At 40.6% G+C, this 17,720-nt stretch overlaps 1 protein-coding gene across 1 annotated transcript in view; it reads left to right on the top strand.

The window, feature by feature from the left end:
• The window catches only part of LOC149206168 (uncharacterized protein ycf45-like), a 252,291-nt gene that overhangs the window by 49,542 nt on the left and 185,029 nt on the right, over window positions 1-17,720 (top strand). Inside the window, exons 3-5 of the mRNA XM_089397617.1 lie at window positions 11,867-12,087; window positions 12,199-12,271; window positions 12,369-12,653. Of these exons, the coding sequence (XP_089253743.1) occupies window positions 11,867-12,087; window positions 12,199-12,271; window positions 12,369-12,653 (579 nt within the window). The remainder of the gene's footprint in view (window positions 1-11,866; window positions 12,088-12,198; window positions 12,272-12,368; window positions 12,654-17,720) is intronic.

Raw genomic sequence — 17,720 nt, 5'->3', positions numbered from 1 at the left:
AGATTAGGTCCCTAATCAACGGCTAAGATTAAAACAGGCTTGATCCTCGTCACTTAGAGTTTTCTCACCCATATTCTTATTAATACTCATTAATATTTTTATCTTCCTAAGTTTAGACTTGGAACCCAATAAAAATGTTAATTATTTTAATAACTTCTCATCCGGGTGGAATTTCTCCAAAGGATTTCTGGGTTCTGGAGATCTCATGTGTTCTAGCTCCTCCACAAAATTTCGGAGCTAAAGCACATCCAATGCTACCCAAAATCAACAATCTCAACCTTTACTTCAGTGGACTTCGAGTGCCAGCCCTAGAAGGGAGTTCTTCTTCATCTCAATTCGTACCAGCAGTAGGGAGACGAGTTACAGTAGTTGTAAGTCGAGTACCAATAGCAGGGGGAGGAACAACAGCGCAAGGATTGCGCAATCACAGCCTGAGGTACTTCAGGAAGTTGGGGAGACAAGAGCATCCTTCATCATTTTCAGCCTCAGGTGTATAGAAGGCAACTACAGGGCCATCCTACATGTGTGAAAATTCCTACACTCTGAAGGAACCCCTACTACAGCAAATCTGAATCTACTTCACCTACTTGATTTTTAAATTACATTCATCAAGTTATTCTTCTAAATACTGAAGCAAATTACATCTGCAGCCTACACTAATTAAATATTTGATCTCTTGAAACAGAAAACAAAGCAAAGAACAAGATACAACACATAGGACACAATTATTTTTAGACAAATAGTTCCCGGAAAAACCCAATGTGGGAAAACCGGTGCATCAGTTATGAGGGTTTATTATTATGCAGGAGAAATATTTGAATATAAATCTAGGATGCTCATCTAGCAATCCTTTACAGAGAAAACACTGGCAGAAATTCTAAGTGAGTTTTACCTCACTTCACTCGGCAATATTCCGGCTGATCCGGCACAAGACTGGCTAACCCTGACTATTTTTGCACTGGCCCTGCGTAGGCCGTTCTTCAGCTTTACAGGCTCTGTGTTAGCCCTGCGTCACCTCTTCTGCCCTCTATGTCAACTATCCCGGCTGTTTCGACAGTTTCGACTGTCCCAACAGTTTTGGATTCTGTGTGACAAACAACGTTTCTGCTCTGCGCTGGCCCTTCTGGCTCTATGTCAGGATTGCATGGGCCCAAACGGGCCCATTGCCAGCTCTCCTAGCTACTGTGTTGCCTCTTTGCAAGCTCTCTCCACCTCTCTGTCAGTATTCTTTGGAAAATCCTTCTCCCGAATTCTCACTGCCCCTCTGCTGTAGAATGATCACCTAGTTCGAATTTCTCAGCTTCCTAGCCCCAGAAATCAAACTCCAGATCAATTTGTTCTCTCCGTGTGTGTTTCCGAATGAACCCCAAGCCTCCATTTTATACTTTTCCTGTTGAGTCTTCAACGACTGAGATTAAGCCTCTAATCAACGGCTAAGATTAAAACATGACTTGATCCGCCTTCTAGATCATTCTCACCCATATTTTAATTAATATCCATTAATATTTTAATTTCCCTAAATTTAGACTTAGGAACTCCATTAAAAATATTAATTATTTTAATAAAATACAATCCGGGTGGAATTTCACCAAACGATTTTTGAGTTCTTTAGAACTCATGTGCCTTAGCCTCTCCACCAATATTCAAGGCTAGAGCATTTCTGATGCTATCAAAAACTAACACTCCCTCTTATCGAGGAAAGTGTTCTAGCAACAATGAATACTTGCATGCTGCTCTGTTTCTGAACCACCACCTTTTTGCATTGCTGCTGCCACCAACACTGTGCTACTACTGCTACTATACTGCTGCCCATGACATTGCCACTACCACTGCTAGCACTGCATCCGTATTACAACTCTGTTGTTGAGAGAAGCAACTGAAAAACATCCAAAATTAGTTGAACTTAACTGTGTTCAACATAATCCAATCAATGTTGGAATCTGACTGCTGCTGATTCTGACCCTCTGAATCTTCTGCGCTGTTGCAGACTCCTACACTGTGCCAATTGCACTACTACCAACCTTGCTCTGCGTTGATCAGTATCTGGTCCCTAGCTACTACATTTGTCCTCCAAATACTCCACTGCATCCTTTGACACTAAGTCCATCTTGCTACTGCAGAATCTTGGGCTCCCATAGCAAGGAATTGATCCAAGAGGTGGACTCCTCAAGGATCCTGCGCTCATTTAGTTCTTTCGAACTACAGCTCTAAAAGGACCCACCTCCCTCCTGGAGATGCGGCTGCTATCTCTGCAAAATGTCGAATGACCTCCTCTCTCCTCTACACAACACTAGACCGGCCTACGCACTCCCTGCTGGAGCTTGTAGATCTACCCCTCTCCGCTACTGTTCAGCAAGTGAAGATTCAAACTCCTTGGTTGGAAGTCCTTTGAGGAGAAAATTCCCCTTCTATGTGTCTTCGCTCTTTTCCGACAGATTTTTGCCCCGACAGAAACTGCGCCCTTCAAGCACTGTGCTGAGGCTCTGCGTCATTCCCTCTGCCTCTGCAAGCTCACGATTCAGAAATCATACCTCTTTGTCGACTCTCTCAGAGAGGGATTTCCTTGGAATCTTTGCTTCTCGGCGAGGATTGCACAATCCCTTTAAGAGGATTCGAATTACTGCCAAGTGCATCTATTGGCCTCTCTGCTCAGTGTTGGATCTGCTCTTCATGTTCCAAAATCAATCCTCTGATACCATGTGAAAATTCCTACACTCTGAAGGAACCCCTACTGCAGCAAATTTGAATCTACTTCACCTACTTGATTTTTAAATTATATTCATCAAGTTATTCTTCATAACACTGAAGCAAATTACTTCTGTAGCCTACACTATTAAATACTTGATCTCATGAAACAGAAAACAGAGCAAAGAACGAGATACAACACGTAGGACACAACTATTTTTGGAGAAGTAGTCCCCGAAAAAACCCAATGCGGGAAAACTGGTGTAGTAGTTCTAAGGGTTTATTATATGCAGGAGAAATATCTGAATACAAATCTAGGATTCTCATCTAACAATCCTTTACAGGGAAAATCCTAGCGGAAAATCTGATTGAGTTTTACCTCACTTCACCCGGCAAAATTCTAGCTGATCCAGCACAAGACTGGCTAACCCCGACTATTTCTGCATTGGCCCTGCATAGGCCCTGCGTCACCTCTTCTGCCCTCTGTGTCAGCTATCCCAGTAGTTCCCGCAGTTCCGAGGGTTCCGACTATTCCCTACAGTTTTGGATTCTACGTGATAGGTAGCTTTTCTACTCTGCGCTGGCCCTTCTGGCTCTGCGTCAGGACTGTGTGGGCCTAGACTGGCCCAATGTCAGCTCTCCTGGCTACTGCACTGCCTCTTTGCAAGCTCTCTCCGCCTCTCTGTCAGTATTCTCCGGAAAACCCTTCTCCCCGATTCGCACTGCTCCTCTGTTGCAGAATGATCACCTAGTTCGAATTTGTCAACTTCCTAGCCCCAGAAATCGAACTTCAGATCAATTCGTTCTCTCTGTGTGTGTTTTCAAATGAACCCCAAGCCTCCATTTTATACTTTTCCTGTTGAGTCTTCAATGGCTGAAATTAAGTCTCTAATCAAATTCTAAGATTAAAACATGACTTGATCCGCTTTCTAGATCATTCTCACCCATATTTTGATTAATACCCATTAATATTTTAATTTCCCTAAGTTTAGACTTAGGAACTCCATTAAAAATATTAATTATTTTAATAAAATACAATCCAGGTGGAATTTCACCAAATGGTTCTGGGTTCTTTAGAACTCATGTGCCATAGCCTCTCCATCAATTTTCAAGGCTAGATCACTTCCGATGCTATCAAAAACTAACAACACACAACTCTCATTTCATTAGACGCAGGACTGTGTCATCTCCTCGATGACTGCGCAGTTATTGGAGTGAGACTCTTTGGGGTAGCACCATCCGGGGGAGTTTGGAGCTGGGAGTACATTTGGAGGGCCATTTGAGGAGGATTGCTGGAGTTGAGAGAGCAGAGATTGACAGGATCAGTCACAGCAACAAAATTTGAAATTGGAGGAGGGCCAAGTTGTGAAGGGTCAATTTTTGAAGGTTGGAACCAAGGGAGACCCTTTTTGGGTTTTTTCTGGGTTTTGGGCAAGGATCACACTCCTAATTTTATAGAATTTTATGGGCGGATCTAAGGGGTCAAACAAGGGTCCCAACGCAACTAGTAGCTAAAGGAGCTAAGGGGAAATTGGGCCAAAAGTCTGAGGTCAACATTTGGCCAATTCCTTCGTGGGTTATTCTGGGTATTTGGTGGAGAGGCCGGGGTTAATTTCTCGTAATTTTCTGAGCACTGAAGGTGGGGTTTCCAACAACATCTTTGCAACAGACAACACAGTTTCACGAGGGTAGCGTAGGGCAGCATTGCAACAATTATTTGTGCCATATGGGATTGACATATTACCACTTGGGTTTGATCACGCTTGCCATTAAGGCAAGCCCAGGTGCACCATTTCCACATTATTGTACTTTTCTCCTAGATTATAATGAAATGGCTCAGCTATTGGTTATTTCTAGAGTTTTTATGGGTGTGCAATGAATGTTTCAATTTTATGGTGTTGTTTTTATTATTTTCCTGCATAGCACTATTTTTCCTAGTTTGGAACATTACAAGGATGCAATGAAGAGGAGGCTGAGTTTGCTTGTGGTGTCTTGTAGTGGAGTTTGGGTGAGAGATTTTCCGGAGAGGAGGCATAGGAGGATTATTGTCATTTTGGAGAGTTTGGGAGCTGGAGGAGTGTGCTACTTTGCAGGGTGACTTTTGCACTACCTGGGCCAGCGCAGAGGCAACACTTGGTGTTCACGTGGTGGGTAGAGTATCAGTCTTTGAGAGTGAACTTTACCGGGGAGGTTAAGGGAAACATTTGGAGAGGAGATTGCTTCATTTTCGGAGCATTGGAGGAGGTTTTGTTCCTTGCAGGTCGTATTTATTGAGCAGTTTGGAGGGCGTAGGGCATATTGGAGGTCGAATTTGGGAGGTTGGATTTTGGCCAAACCCTTTCTGGGTTTTTGTGGGTTTTGGCCAAGGATCTTGCAGATCCTTTCCAGCCAACAGTGTAGATTCTAGGAGACAATGCAGAGCATTAGAGGAGCAATCATTTTCCAACTTTGAGATTATTGTTTATCACCTGGGTTTTGTTAAGCTTGCCCTTGAGGCAAGCCCAAGTGCATTTTCCATACTATTGTACTTGCTCCATTTCATTAATAAAATGGCTCAGCTGGTTCTCATTTCTGGAGTATATTGAGTATTTGATGATTGTTTAATTTTTCCGTGTTAAAAATCGATTTTGCTTTGAATATCACTATTTATATAAGTTTGGAACATTACGAAATGTCTCTTCATAGTCCTCTCCCTCTTTCTGGGAGAACCCTCTGCCTCGAATCTTGCTTTGTACTTCTCCGTGTTTCCATCTACAACATGCTTGATCATGTAGATCCACTTGGAAGTCATCACTTAATCCCCTTAGGTCTCGACACAATTTCCCACACATCATTCTTCATGATGGATTGATATTCCTCCATCATGGCATCCTTCCAAACTTGCTGACTTGTTGCCTCCTCATAGTTGGATGGCTCGGAATCAATGATGTGACTCATTAGTGTTGCATATCCTCAGTACTTCTTAAGACGTTAGCTTTCTCTAAATGTGCCATAGGGAGCTGCATGCCCCTTTGCATTCTTCAATGTACTTTGAATCCATGGTGGCCTCTTCTTGTATTCTGAAACAATGACCCTAAGTGGTTCCACGGGCTCAATGGGCCCTTTTGGGTCTTCCTGATGATCTAAAGGATGTTCCATAGTTACAAAAGGACTTGAACCCACATCCTTGGGAGCCTCCTGCTCCTCATTATCATGAGAGACTCTTTTGATCTCAAGTAGGCTACATCCTTCCACTCTATCTAATTGTCTGCTCCCTCTGAACTAGAAGTTCTTTCGATCATCTGGCACGGTTCTAGATGTCCGTAAAATTTCTCCCTCTTGAACACAACTCACTCTTGCTGAGTTTATGCTTAATCCTGGGAGAATCCTCTGAGATGCCCTTTAAATCTCCTAGATTAATTTCTTATGAACACTAGTGGATCTACGTCGCTATTCACCCTACACATATTCTCTAACCATTTAATGAGGTTAAATCTCTTCTCATATTAAAATTTGTATTTTACTCCATTATGTTATAATCCACCCAAATAGTGTTTGACTTTGTTAAATTGTTCCTCCATGATTTATGTGATTCTTTGCGTAAATTTATGTAGAAGAAAAAAGTAAATATGCAATACATTCTTTATAGTTTGGTAATTAAACATATTTACAAGGAATTACTACCCACCATAATTTATGCAATTCTTTGCATAAATTTAGGTAGGAGTAAAAGTAAATATGTTGTACGTAACAACTCCAAAAATTTAACACTCTATTGAGGTCTTTCTCTACCAAAGCTCTCATACCATGTTGATTTTTTAGTGCTAATCAAACAAGCACAATTTTCTACAACTGATAATTACTTCCAATGATATATGATATTACTTTAACATACTCGAGAACATCATTAAGTAATTACACAGAAAATTCAATTGGTCAAACATTAACTGTCTCAGAAATTCGGCTTTTTAGAGATTTCTTCACACGTGTGTGAGAGAGAGAAAAACAAAATGTGAGTTATAAGTGTATATGAAAATGAGAAGTTCAAGTGTCTTTTTATAGTGATTTTAGGGTGCCCAAGAGGCACGTCTCTTTGCAAATTAAATTTAAAATTAAATTAAATTTTCTTTCTTCTAATTTAAAATTGATTTTTTCTTACTTTTAACTTGTGTAACTGGGAAATACCTCCCACAACTACCTAAAAATCAATAGGTGGCTCCTTATCACTAGAAACCCCTTCACTAATGGATCCTACATCACAACTCAACATTCGACTAGAATTGTTTACCCCACTGTCGGGTGAAAAACCCCAATCAATAAACAATTCAAACCCGCTCTATAAAAAATAGATCACTCCATCTCGGAGCACAATGTGGGCATCGTGGACCATTCTCCCCTAGCCAAATCAACATGGCCCCATGGGAGAAGGATTGCCCTTGGGCCATTACCCGTACTGAGATCAACATGGCCCCATGGGTGAATGTATCATTCTCCCTAGTCAAATCAGCAGGACCCCATGTGAGAATGTTTCCCTGATGTTGCAAAAACATCAACAATTGCATATCATATCATAGTAGGTAAATGTGATGGATACTTTATGGAAGGTGAGAAGAGGAAACTTTACGAACTAACCTTCGTAGTCATGATGATGTATAGGTCTTCTTTGGCTAGCTTTCTAGAGCTAGGGGTCTTCATTTCTTCCATGATGGCCTTTATGAGGGTGCACTAAGTTTAGAGTTACCACCCTGGTACTTTGTTTTACTTTCCCTTTTTATTTTCCTTTTCTTTTGTTTTTCTTTTTTTATTTAAAGCACTCATTGATTTCTTAGTCATTTTTGTGAAAATTCCTTGAAATGCAACAACTAGAAATTATTCTTCTAATTGGTTAATTATTAAGCAGTTTATTTGCTACGACAAACAATGAATAATTCACACTGCAATTCTTCACAAATAAAAATTATGTTGCGTAAATAAAATATGTGTAACTCGAAAATTTAGAGCAATCACACACACACAAATTGACACTGTTATTTTTGGATAATTGTCCCCGGAAAAACCCAATGCAGGAAAACCGGTGCAGCAGATGAGGGTTTTATTATTATGTAGCAACAAAAATTATGAGTACAATAAAATGGATGCCAAACTGGCGATCCTCTCTGAGAGAAATACTGGCAAAAATATTTGAGGGAATTTACCCTTCTCCTGGAGCAATTCCAGCTTAGTTTGGCGATTTGAACTGGAAAACTCAACCTAGTTTGCGCAGCTCCTACGTCACCCCTACGCAGGCCCTTAAACGCTCAACCTAATCTTGTCTCAAATCTGCCTCTAACAAACTGCTGCTGCTCTGGAAAGAATCCTCCAGCCCATAGGAAAATTATCTCGGACTCTGGCAAATGAATCCTCTTGCACAACTAAATCAAATTTCCCTCTTGAGGCTCTGCGCAGCCTCTTGGAGAAATAATATGACCTGCTCTCTTGACTCTTCTAGAACTGGAAACTCCCCCAGAAATTTGCTACTCGGCCTCTCTGCCACCTGCTACTCGATCATTGGCTCAATCTCACTGCTGAATCACTTGCTACTGGAGAATCGAATTGCCTTGATCACTGAGTATCTGCACTGCGTGTCTTCCATTTACCCCATCGACCTCCTCTTATAATGTCTCGTTGGGGAACCAACGACCGTGATTAAGTCCTCATCAATAACCTAGATAATCTTTGAGTTGGTCCATGTGAGTTTCTAGAGAATTCTCGCCTTTTTCAATTAATTCCTATTAATTAATAGATTTCCCTAAGTTAGACTTAGGCATTTTTAATTATCGATTAATTAATTTAATTGAGCTATCTCTAGGTGGAAATTCTAGAACTGATTTTTGGGTTCTGGAGATCTCATGTGTTTTAGCCTCTCTAAAATTTTGAGACTAGAACACCATTCGATGCTACAAAAACTTACACTCCCTCTTAGCGAGAAAGGTGTTCTAGTGTTGCACTGCTACAACACTGTGTCTCTGCATCATCCTCCCATACATGCTGCTGATGTTTGACAACTATAGCTGCTTGCCACTGTCCATCAACCACTACGCTAACTCTATCTGTTACTGGTTGTAGCTGAACCATGTTGCATCTGTGCTGCTGTTGACACTGCACTGTTGCCAACTCTGCATCTGCACTGCAACGGTGACACTATTGAGGGCCAAACGCACAAGTTTTGTAAATGGAGGCAACTCTCCTACAACTGCAAGCTCATCACATATGTCCTGAATTCTGTTGATGCCTTCACCCTTCTACATTCAAATATTCCTCAGTGTTTCCTTCAAGAACATCTTTTGCTGCTCGGAAGGATTCTGATATAGTGTGGCCATAGCATCCCACATTTCTTTGGTTGTATTCTTGGCCACAATGTGTGAAACTATATGATCTCAAACTCCATCGAGAATCAACCGCTTCACCTTGGCCATCTCCTTATTGTAATTTGCTAGTTGTTCTGGATCTGTAGGTACAAAAACAACGTTTTTTGCGTACTGCTTAAGACCATATTCGTGCAGGAATGCCATCCTGGCCTTCTAGATACAATAGTTTGCACCCTCTAATATGTCCTGATCTTAGAGTCCTATTGAAGCCATCACTGCAAAAACTTGACCTGGGACAAAAATCTCTTTCACCTGCTCGGCTGCTAACACTGCTACTCGCACTCCTTCCTGGAGTGAGAAAATCTACCTACTGCTACTGCCTATTGCAATTGGAAATTTTTGGATTTCTGAAACTAGAAACCCTCTGAAAGAAACACCCTCTGTGTATGCAATTTCTCTTCCTCTTCTGCTCGAATCTACTCGACAATTCTACTACGTTGCTCTCTAGAATTACTTTTCGGCTTTACCTCTGCTTGCTAGAGCTCTGCTCTGAGCAATTCGAACTTTTCCTTCCCCTCTGCAATTGGAAATCAAACCTCTGCTCTGCTACTCATATTGCCTGGCTAGGCTCTGTGCAGACCCTGGAGAAATTGTGTTGTTGCTCCCTCTGAACAACGAATTTCTTCCTCTTCATCTTTGAGCTACTGATCCAATCAAAATCACTTTGATACCATGTGAAAATTCCTTGAAATGCAGCTACTGGAAATTATTCTTCTAACTGGTTAATTATTAAGTAGTTTATTTTCTACGGAAAACAACGAATGATTCACATTGCAATTCTTCACAAATAAAAATTACCCAGCAGAAATAAAATATGCGGAACTGAGAAATTTAGAGAAATCACACAGAAATTGACACCTTTATTTTTGGACAATTGTCCCCAAAAAAACCCAATGCGGGAAAACTGGTGCAGCAGATGAGGGTTTTATTATTATCTAGCAACAAAATTTTTGCATATAATAAAATGGACGCCAAATTGGTGATCCTCTCTGAGAGAAATACTGGCAAAAATATTTGAGGGAATTTACCCTCCTTGAGCAATCTCAGCGCAGTTTGGCCACTCAAATTGGCAAGCTCGACCTCCTCTGCGTAGCTCCTGCATCACCCCTGCGCAGGCCCTCAAATGCTCAGCCCAATCCTGCCTCGAATTTGCCTCTAATTGACTGTTGTTGCTTTGGAAAGAATTCTCCAACCCGTAGGGAAATTATCCCAGACTCCGACAACTGAACCCTCCTCCTGCTCAGCTAAATCGAATTGCCCTCTTAAGGCTTTGCACAATCCCTACGCAACCTCTTGGAGAAATAATATGACCTCCTCTCCTGACTCTTTTGGAGCTGGAAACTCCTCCGGAAATCTGCTACTCTGCCCCTCTGCGACCTGTTACTCGATCACTGGCTTGATCTCACTAGTCAAACACTTGCTACTGGAGAATTGAACTTCCTTGATCACTGAGCATCTACACTATGTGTCTTCCATATACCCCATTGACCTCCTCTTATAATCTATCGTTGGGGAACCAACTTCCATGATTAAGTCCTCATCAACGGCTTAGATCATCTCTGAGTTGATCCATGCGAGTTTCTAGAGAATTCTCACCTTTCTCAATTAATTCCTATTACTTAATCGATTTCCCTCAAGTTAGACTTAAGCATTTTTATTTATCGACTAATTAATTTAATTGAGTTGTCTTTAGGTGGAATTTCCAGAAACGATTTATGGAGATCTCATGCGTTTTGGCCTCTCCACAAAGTTTGAGACTAGAACACCATTCGATGCTACAAAAACTAACACTTTTTTCTTTGAGTAAGCATTGTTAAACATAGGACTTAGGAGTAAGGGCCTTTTAATGAGGTGGCATAGCTCTAGCATTATTATTTTTTGGCTTTTAACTTTTTATGCTGCAACTACCTCAAGTGCTTTCACTTTTTTGACTTTGAAAGCTCTTAGACATGGGTCTTCTTTAATTTGCATAGGACCTTGATGAATGACTTATGATAAGTTAATCATGAGCAAGGAAATTTGATGGATGGAATGGAAGTGAAAGGGAAAGATGAAAAGTGTTAAGTATGGTTGGGATATGAAGTACACTACATTCCACCTAGTTCTCTAGTGGTACATCTTGACTCAAGAGGTAATGGCACTTATCTAGAAGAAAACTATGACCCACCATGATATCCCCTAACACAAAAGGACAAAATTTAAGAGTGTTATAACTTATGGTACATTATTAGATACACTGATGCCAACCACGTTCACAACCTGGATAAGAAATAACACTATGTTTAAGCAAGAAATCCATACACTGAATCATAGAACAACAACTAAAGTAACAAGCTAAACCAAGAGAGCAGAGCACCATGTGTGTGAAAACATATGGTGTACCATATGTAAGTGCATGTGTTGTCTAAGGTGTAAGAGATAGGAGTTGATATACGATAGCTGAGGCATCTGAAAGAATCAATAACTAATGTGTGGTGAGATCATCATATGTATGAAGGAGAAGTGGATGAAACAAGTCTGAGTGTGGATGGCATAAGCAAGACAGCTCATGCAAGTTTGCAAACTACGAACCTAAAGGGTGGATCCAGAAGTAGTTACCCCTAAGGTGTCAACAATGCCATTGAGAGATTGAAAAGGAAAAACTTACTCTCCTAAATGATTATTATAGTGAGCAGAACAATCATGCACAAACATCTAATTGCTATGCTTGTGATTGTAACTTGTTTTAGACATTGTTAGTCTAAAATTTAGTATTATCAACTAGTCAAATTTCAATATAACATTTGCATGAACAGATTTCAAGGCAGGAATTGGAGGCAGCCCAGGCTGCTGTTGGTGAGTTTGGGGGTGACAATCGAGCAGGCATTGAAGGTACTCTTCACAGAATATCTGCAGTACGGAGCAGGAAGGGGGTTATTGTTGGCTTGACTTGTAGGGTTGGCCGTGCAGTGACTGGTCATGTTGACATGGTCTGTGATCTTTTACCTTATGGAGAAAGCATCTTATTTCTAGGCAGGTAGATTGATGCAGTTTAAGAAACATCTTTTTTTAAAGTTTTTACTAATGATATTTATTTCATCAAAAACATGGATTATTATTTTTCTAAATGTTTTCTCTGACTTGTTAGGCCTGGTGTGGGAAAGACCACTGTCATGCGTGAAATAGCTCGAGTTCTAGCAGACGAATTGCATAAAAGAGTGGTATGTCATAACAACTTGTTTACTTATTAGAGACATTCTTATACTATCTTCATGTTTTGTTGCTAGCTGCACAAATCAACTATCAAAATTGCAACAGGTTATTGTGGATACTAGCAATGAGATTGGAGGGGACGGGGATATTCCTCATCCTGCAATAGGGGGTGCACGGAGGATGCAAGTTCCAGAACCATCATTACAGCATAAAGTTATGGTTGAAGCTGTTGAGAACCATATGCCAGAGGTGGTCATTGTGGATGAGATTGGCACTGAAGCAGAGGCTCTTGCTTGTCGTACTATTGCAGAGAGAGGAGTGATGTTGGTTGGCACAGCACATGGTGAAAGACTGGAGAATCTAATAAAGAATCCCATACTTTGTGATCTGGTTTGTTTTTCTCTATTATTATTTGACTCTTTATGTCATTTGAAGGTTTTCTTGCAGTAGACATCCCATTTGCATAATTTCTGTGTCAGTTGTGCAGTTTTCAATAAAACGCTAAGTTGAATATGAGGTGATATGTTTCAGCTAATTAATGTTATAATGCAACATGTTTTCTCAGTTTATTTTTAATGTGTTCCAGATGATGGAAGTTGAAGCTTGTGCGTTCCTATTCCTTTCAAAGTTTGTTTCCCATACAATTTTGAAGATTCCATTAATGGGCATTCTTTAATCCTCTTTTCCTGAAAAAATATAAAAGAGTTAACTTTGAAGCTCACCTAGTTTTGGAGTAACTTTATCGAGCATTCCATAATGCATTCATAATGTTTCTGTTATTTTTTTCATCTCATACTGTTTTGTCATCCAAGTATTATCATATTAAATGTTACTAAATTGCTTTAGTCATCAGTGAAGAAATAGTTTGTTATTTGCTCTAGATCCCAGGCCTACTAAACATCCAAGATGGATCTAATAGCCCTGTGAAGACTGAATGAATATGTATATGGTCCTGATTTTGAGTTTGAGAAAGTTCCTGAAAATGGAACACTACCTTGTGTGTAGTCTGATGTCCTTGTTAGCTGAGGCATATAACTTTGACAGCATTGGTATTGGAGATATTGTAATGCTATCATTATGTTAACCCTTTTGTGTCCACCTTGATTGACTTGTCTACTAGCCTGGGCACAGTTTGGTCTTTTAGGATTTGCTTTGTTTATCCCGAGAATGTTGGAACCTTTTTGAAGTGAAATCATATATCAGTACATTTTAAGAAGACTGTACATGTTTTTTCCCTAAATTTGGACTTTTACACCAATAAGCAAGAAGACTTATTCTTCTATCCATGCCATTCGGATTGTAAGCCAGCCAACTTATTCTTCTGTACATGCCACTTGGATTCGTTACTTTGTTGTGAATTCTAGTTCTTGTATCATGCCCCTCCGGTATTTTACTTGTAATGAACCAATTATATGATGTTCCATTCTTGTTATTTGATTGCACTGCTGTTGTAGACATCTGGTAATTGGAAAATTAGCCTATCTAGCATCTGACATGCAACTAATCCCTCAGCCAGCTCTGAGATCTAATGCCTGCCTGGAATGTTATGTGGCACTTTTGTTGATCTTCTTCAATGAGGATCAATTGCTCATTTCATTCGTCAACTTGGGGCTCTTACAAACATATGGCACTATGGCAGATGGATTTTAACTTTTCACTTGAAATTTTATAGCCCATAGAAGATACCTAAGCACATCAGCTGCAATAGGATAATGTATTATCCCAAGTGGGATATTTTGACTAATTTTGCAGAAATTTAACCCAACCAGAATTTCTCCATAAAATTAACATTCACTTAACAAAAGATTGCCATGTAAAATATAACTAATAGAATGCATGCAATTCAATAATACAATGAGCAGAAATAATCTCATCTTTTATTATAATAGAAAATTGGGGTTTACATGTTGATACAACAAAATAGCTAAGATGGAAAACTGGCCTCAAGAATCTGCCCAATGTTTTGCTGGCCCTCCAAAACTGAATTGAAATGCCACTGCTAAGATCTCCTATGAATTTTGGATGAACTCACCAAGGGGAGATGGGTACTCGCCCAATCTCACTGAATCACCCGAGGGTTTCTGTTCTGAGGCTACCAATCGAGTAGAGAACCGGGTCCTCAAACCTCTCATACAAGAAGAAATATCAAATCCAAGATGTCCTCCAATGGCCTCCTGCTCCTCTTTTTATAGATCTGATGGACCCCTTTAGAACTGTTGATTTTGGTAGCATTAGATGTGCTCTAGCCTTGAAATTTGGTGGAGAGGCTAAGGCACATGAGATCTCCAAGACCCAGAAATCGTTTGGGGAAATTCCACCCGGATGAGGAGTTATTAAAATAATTAATATTTTTAATGGGTTCTTAAGTCTGAACTTAGGAAAATAAATATTAATGGGTATTAATAAAGATAAGGGTGAGAAGCTTCTAAGAGACAAGGATCAAATCTGTTTTAATCTTAGCCATTGATTAGAGACTTAATCTCGGTCGTTGATTCATCAACTGTTCAACAGGAAAAGTATAAGGGAAGACTTGAGGATCATTTGGAGATACATCGGTAGATACTCAGTATCTCAAGGAAAATCGATTCTCAAGAGAAGGAGATCGATTTCAGAGGGAGAGTTACAGGGTGGAGGAAGAGGAGGGTATTAGCAGCAGTCAGTGACTGAGGAGGAGGTGACCCAGGGACATTAATAGACACGCAAAGGGAGGCACAGTCCAGGGGAGATGTAGCCCTCACGCAGGCTGACGCAGAGGGACGCAAAGCCACTCAAAGCCACGCTGAACCACACAGAGTGACGCTGAGGTGACGCAGAGGTGGGAGAAGGGTCTCCAAAGTGCCAGAAAGTTTCTCAGGTGTTTTCTCTCAGGTTCTCTGTAAAATCATTCATTGTAAAAGCGATTGTTGCAAAAGATTGATAAAACCCTCATCTGTTGTGCTGGTTTTCCCACATTGGGTTTTTCCTGGGACAATTGTCCAAAAACAACTGCGTTGATGTGATTGGTTCTTGTGTATGTATTTTCTCTGTGTAAGTATGTGAAAACTGTAGTAGAATTTATTTTATTATTCGCTGAAGGGATTTTGTAAATAACTTATTGTGAAGAATAAGCAGGTGAAGTAAATTAGTTGCTGCAGTAGAATTTCAGGTTAGAAATTTTCACATGGTATCAGAGCAGAGATCCGGCAACAGGAGAGAAAAATCGACTATGGATCAAGGGCATGATGCAAAGGCATCCACTCAAAGGGACTCACGCAGATTTCTAGAAGAAGACACAAGGGACATGGATCACGATTACTATATGTTAGCCTCCAGATTGGAAGAAGTCGCTTGCCTGGCAAGCTCTGCCTTCTCTGAGGTTTGGTATATAGATAGTGGAGCTTCCTGGCATATGACAGGAATTCGAGAATGTTTTTCAAATTATCAGGAAGAAAGAATGAATTTTTAGATTACCATGGGAAATAAGGCAAAGTGTATCCTAGTAGGAAGAGGTATTATAGTCTTTCAAACCGAAGCAGGAGAGCGGCTTTGAGCAACCAATGTGCTGCATGTGCCAGGATTGGGGATGAACTTACTCTTCGTATCTCAACTTCAAAACGAGGGCTCTATTTTTTTTTTCATTAAGGAGAAAGTATATGTCAAACACTCTTGTTTGGAAAGGAAGGCCCGGATCGGAATCAGAAGTAACATGCTGTATAGATTACAACTAAAATCACCAATGGCACTGATAGGCAACAATGCAGATAAAGATTTGAATGAACTATGGCACAAGAGGATGAGACACTTACACCATGGGGCTCTGAGAATTCTCAGGAAAATAGTATCAGGAGTTCTAGAATTAAGTACCGAACGAGATGATGTATGCAGAGGATGCGCTCTGGGCAAGTATGCCAAAGATGCATTTTCCAGAAGTAACAATATAGCTAAGAGTGTTCTAAGATTGATACACTCAGACATCTGCAGATTGATGTCCACAAAAGCTCTTAGTGGTGCCGAATACTTCATCACCTTCATCGTTGACTATTCTAGGAAGACGTGGATCTACTTTCTGAAAACCAAGGATGAGGTTTTTGGTCGATTCAAAGAGCTCAAGGCTCTAGTGGAGAATTTGATATGAAAGAAGATAAAAGTGTTGCACTCAGACAATGGCAGAGAGTATGTTGACAAGGACTTCGCCGATTTTTGTGCTAAGGAAGGCATCAAAAGAGAGTGGAAAACTCCCTACAATCCGGAGCAGAATGGAGTAGCAGAAAGGAAAAACAAGACTATTGTGGAAGCAGCTAGGGAAATGTTGTATGATCAAGATATGCCCAAATTCCTGTGGGCAGAAGCATGTAGCACGACAGTTTATGTTCAGAATAGAACTCCACACAGGGCATTGGGCAAAATCAATCCGGAAAGGGTCTTCATCGGGAAGACACCTGAAGTCAGTCATTTCAGGATATTTGGGAGTTTAGCGTATTGTCGTATACCCGAAGAAAAGAGAAAGAAATTAGATCAAACTACTGAGAAAGGATATCTTGTGGGATATAGCGAGAATGCTAAGGCATATAGAGTCTATCTTCCAGGGAGTAGGAAAGTAGTAGTTCGGAGGGATGTAAAGTTCATGGAGGACAGAGCTTTCAGCAAATCCTCAGAAATGCCCTTCGAGGAGCAGTCAAAAGATGATCCGTTGGTCCAACCACTTCGACCAGCAAAAACTAGTACTAGAAATTCTTCTGAAGGCAAAGCTTCGGAACAGGAGGAATCTCAGGAAGAGGAAGAGCTAATAGATGTACCCACTACTAGTGGAAGAACAAGCTAGGAACTCCGACAGATTCTACAGGATGCAGATGACTTCATCGATGCACCTAGGGATGATAAAAGGGAGCGAAGACAACCAGACAGATACCAGGCGCTAGTAGCTCAGGTTGGGGAACCTTCTAGTTTTCAGGAGGCTATTCAGCATCAAGTATGGGTAGATGCAATGGTGGAGGAATACAGTTCTGTAATGGTCAATGATGTTTGGGAAGTGGTACCTAGACCTTAGGACATGTCAGTGGTAGGTTCGAGATGGATCTACAAAGTCAAATATGTTGCAGACGACAATGTGGAGAAATACAAAGCCAGCTTTGTGGCTAAGGGGTATGCAGAGACTGCGAAGAAACCTTCGCCCCAGTAGCCAGGTATACTTTTATTAGAACGATGATATCTCTTGCAGCATAGATGGGGTGGGAGATTCACCAGATGGATGCCAAGACGACATTCTTGAATGGGGTAATAGAAGAGGAAGTATACATTGAAGAACCAAAGGGTTTTGAGACACATGAGAAGAAGTCTCATGTATGCAGATTGAAGAAAGCCTTGTATGGGCTTAAACAGGCACCTAGAGCATGGTACAGTCGAATTGATGGCTACTTGCAGAAGATGGGGTTCATCAAGAGCGAAGCAGATCCTAATATCTACTATCTTGTTGTAGAG

Source organism: Pinus tabuliformis, chromosome 1_2, assembly GCF_031772625.1.
Source record: "Pinus tabuliformis cultivar Carrire ecotype Pingquan chromosome 1_2, CPIR1, whole genome shotgun sequence".
NCBI classification, from domain to species: domain Eukaryota; kingdom Viridiplantae; phylum Streptophyta; class Pinopsida; order Pinales; family Pinaceae; genus Pinus; species Pinus tabuliformis.
Note: the sequence above shows the minus strand (reverse complement) of the source record. Positions and strands in the feature narration are given on the sequence as shown.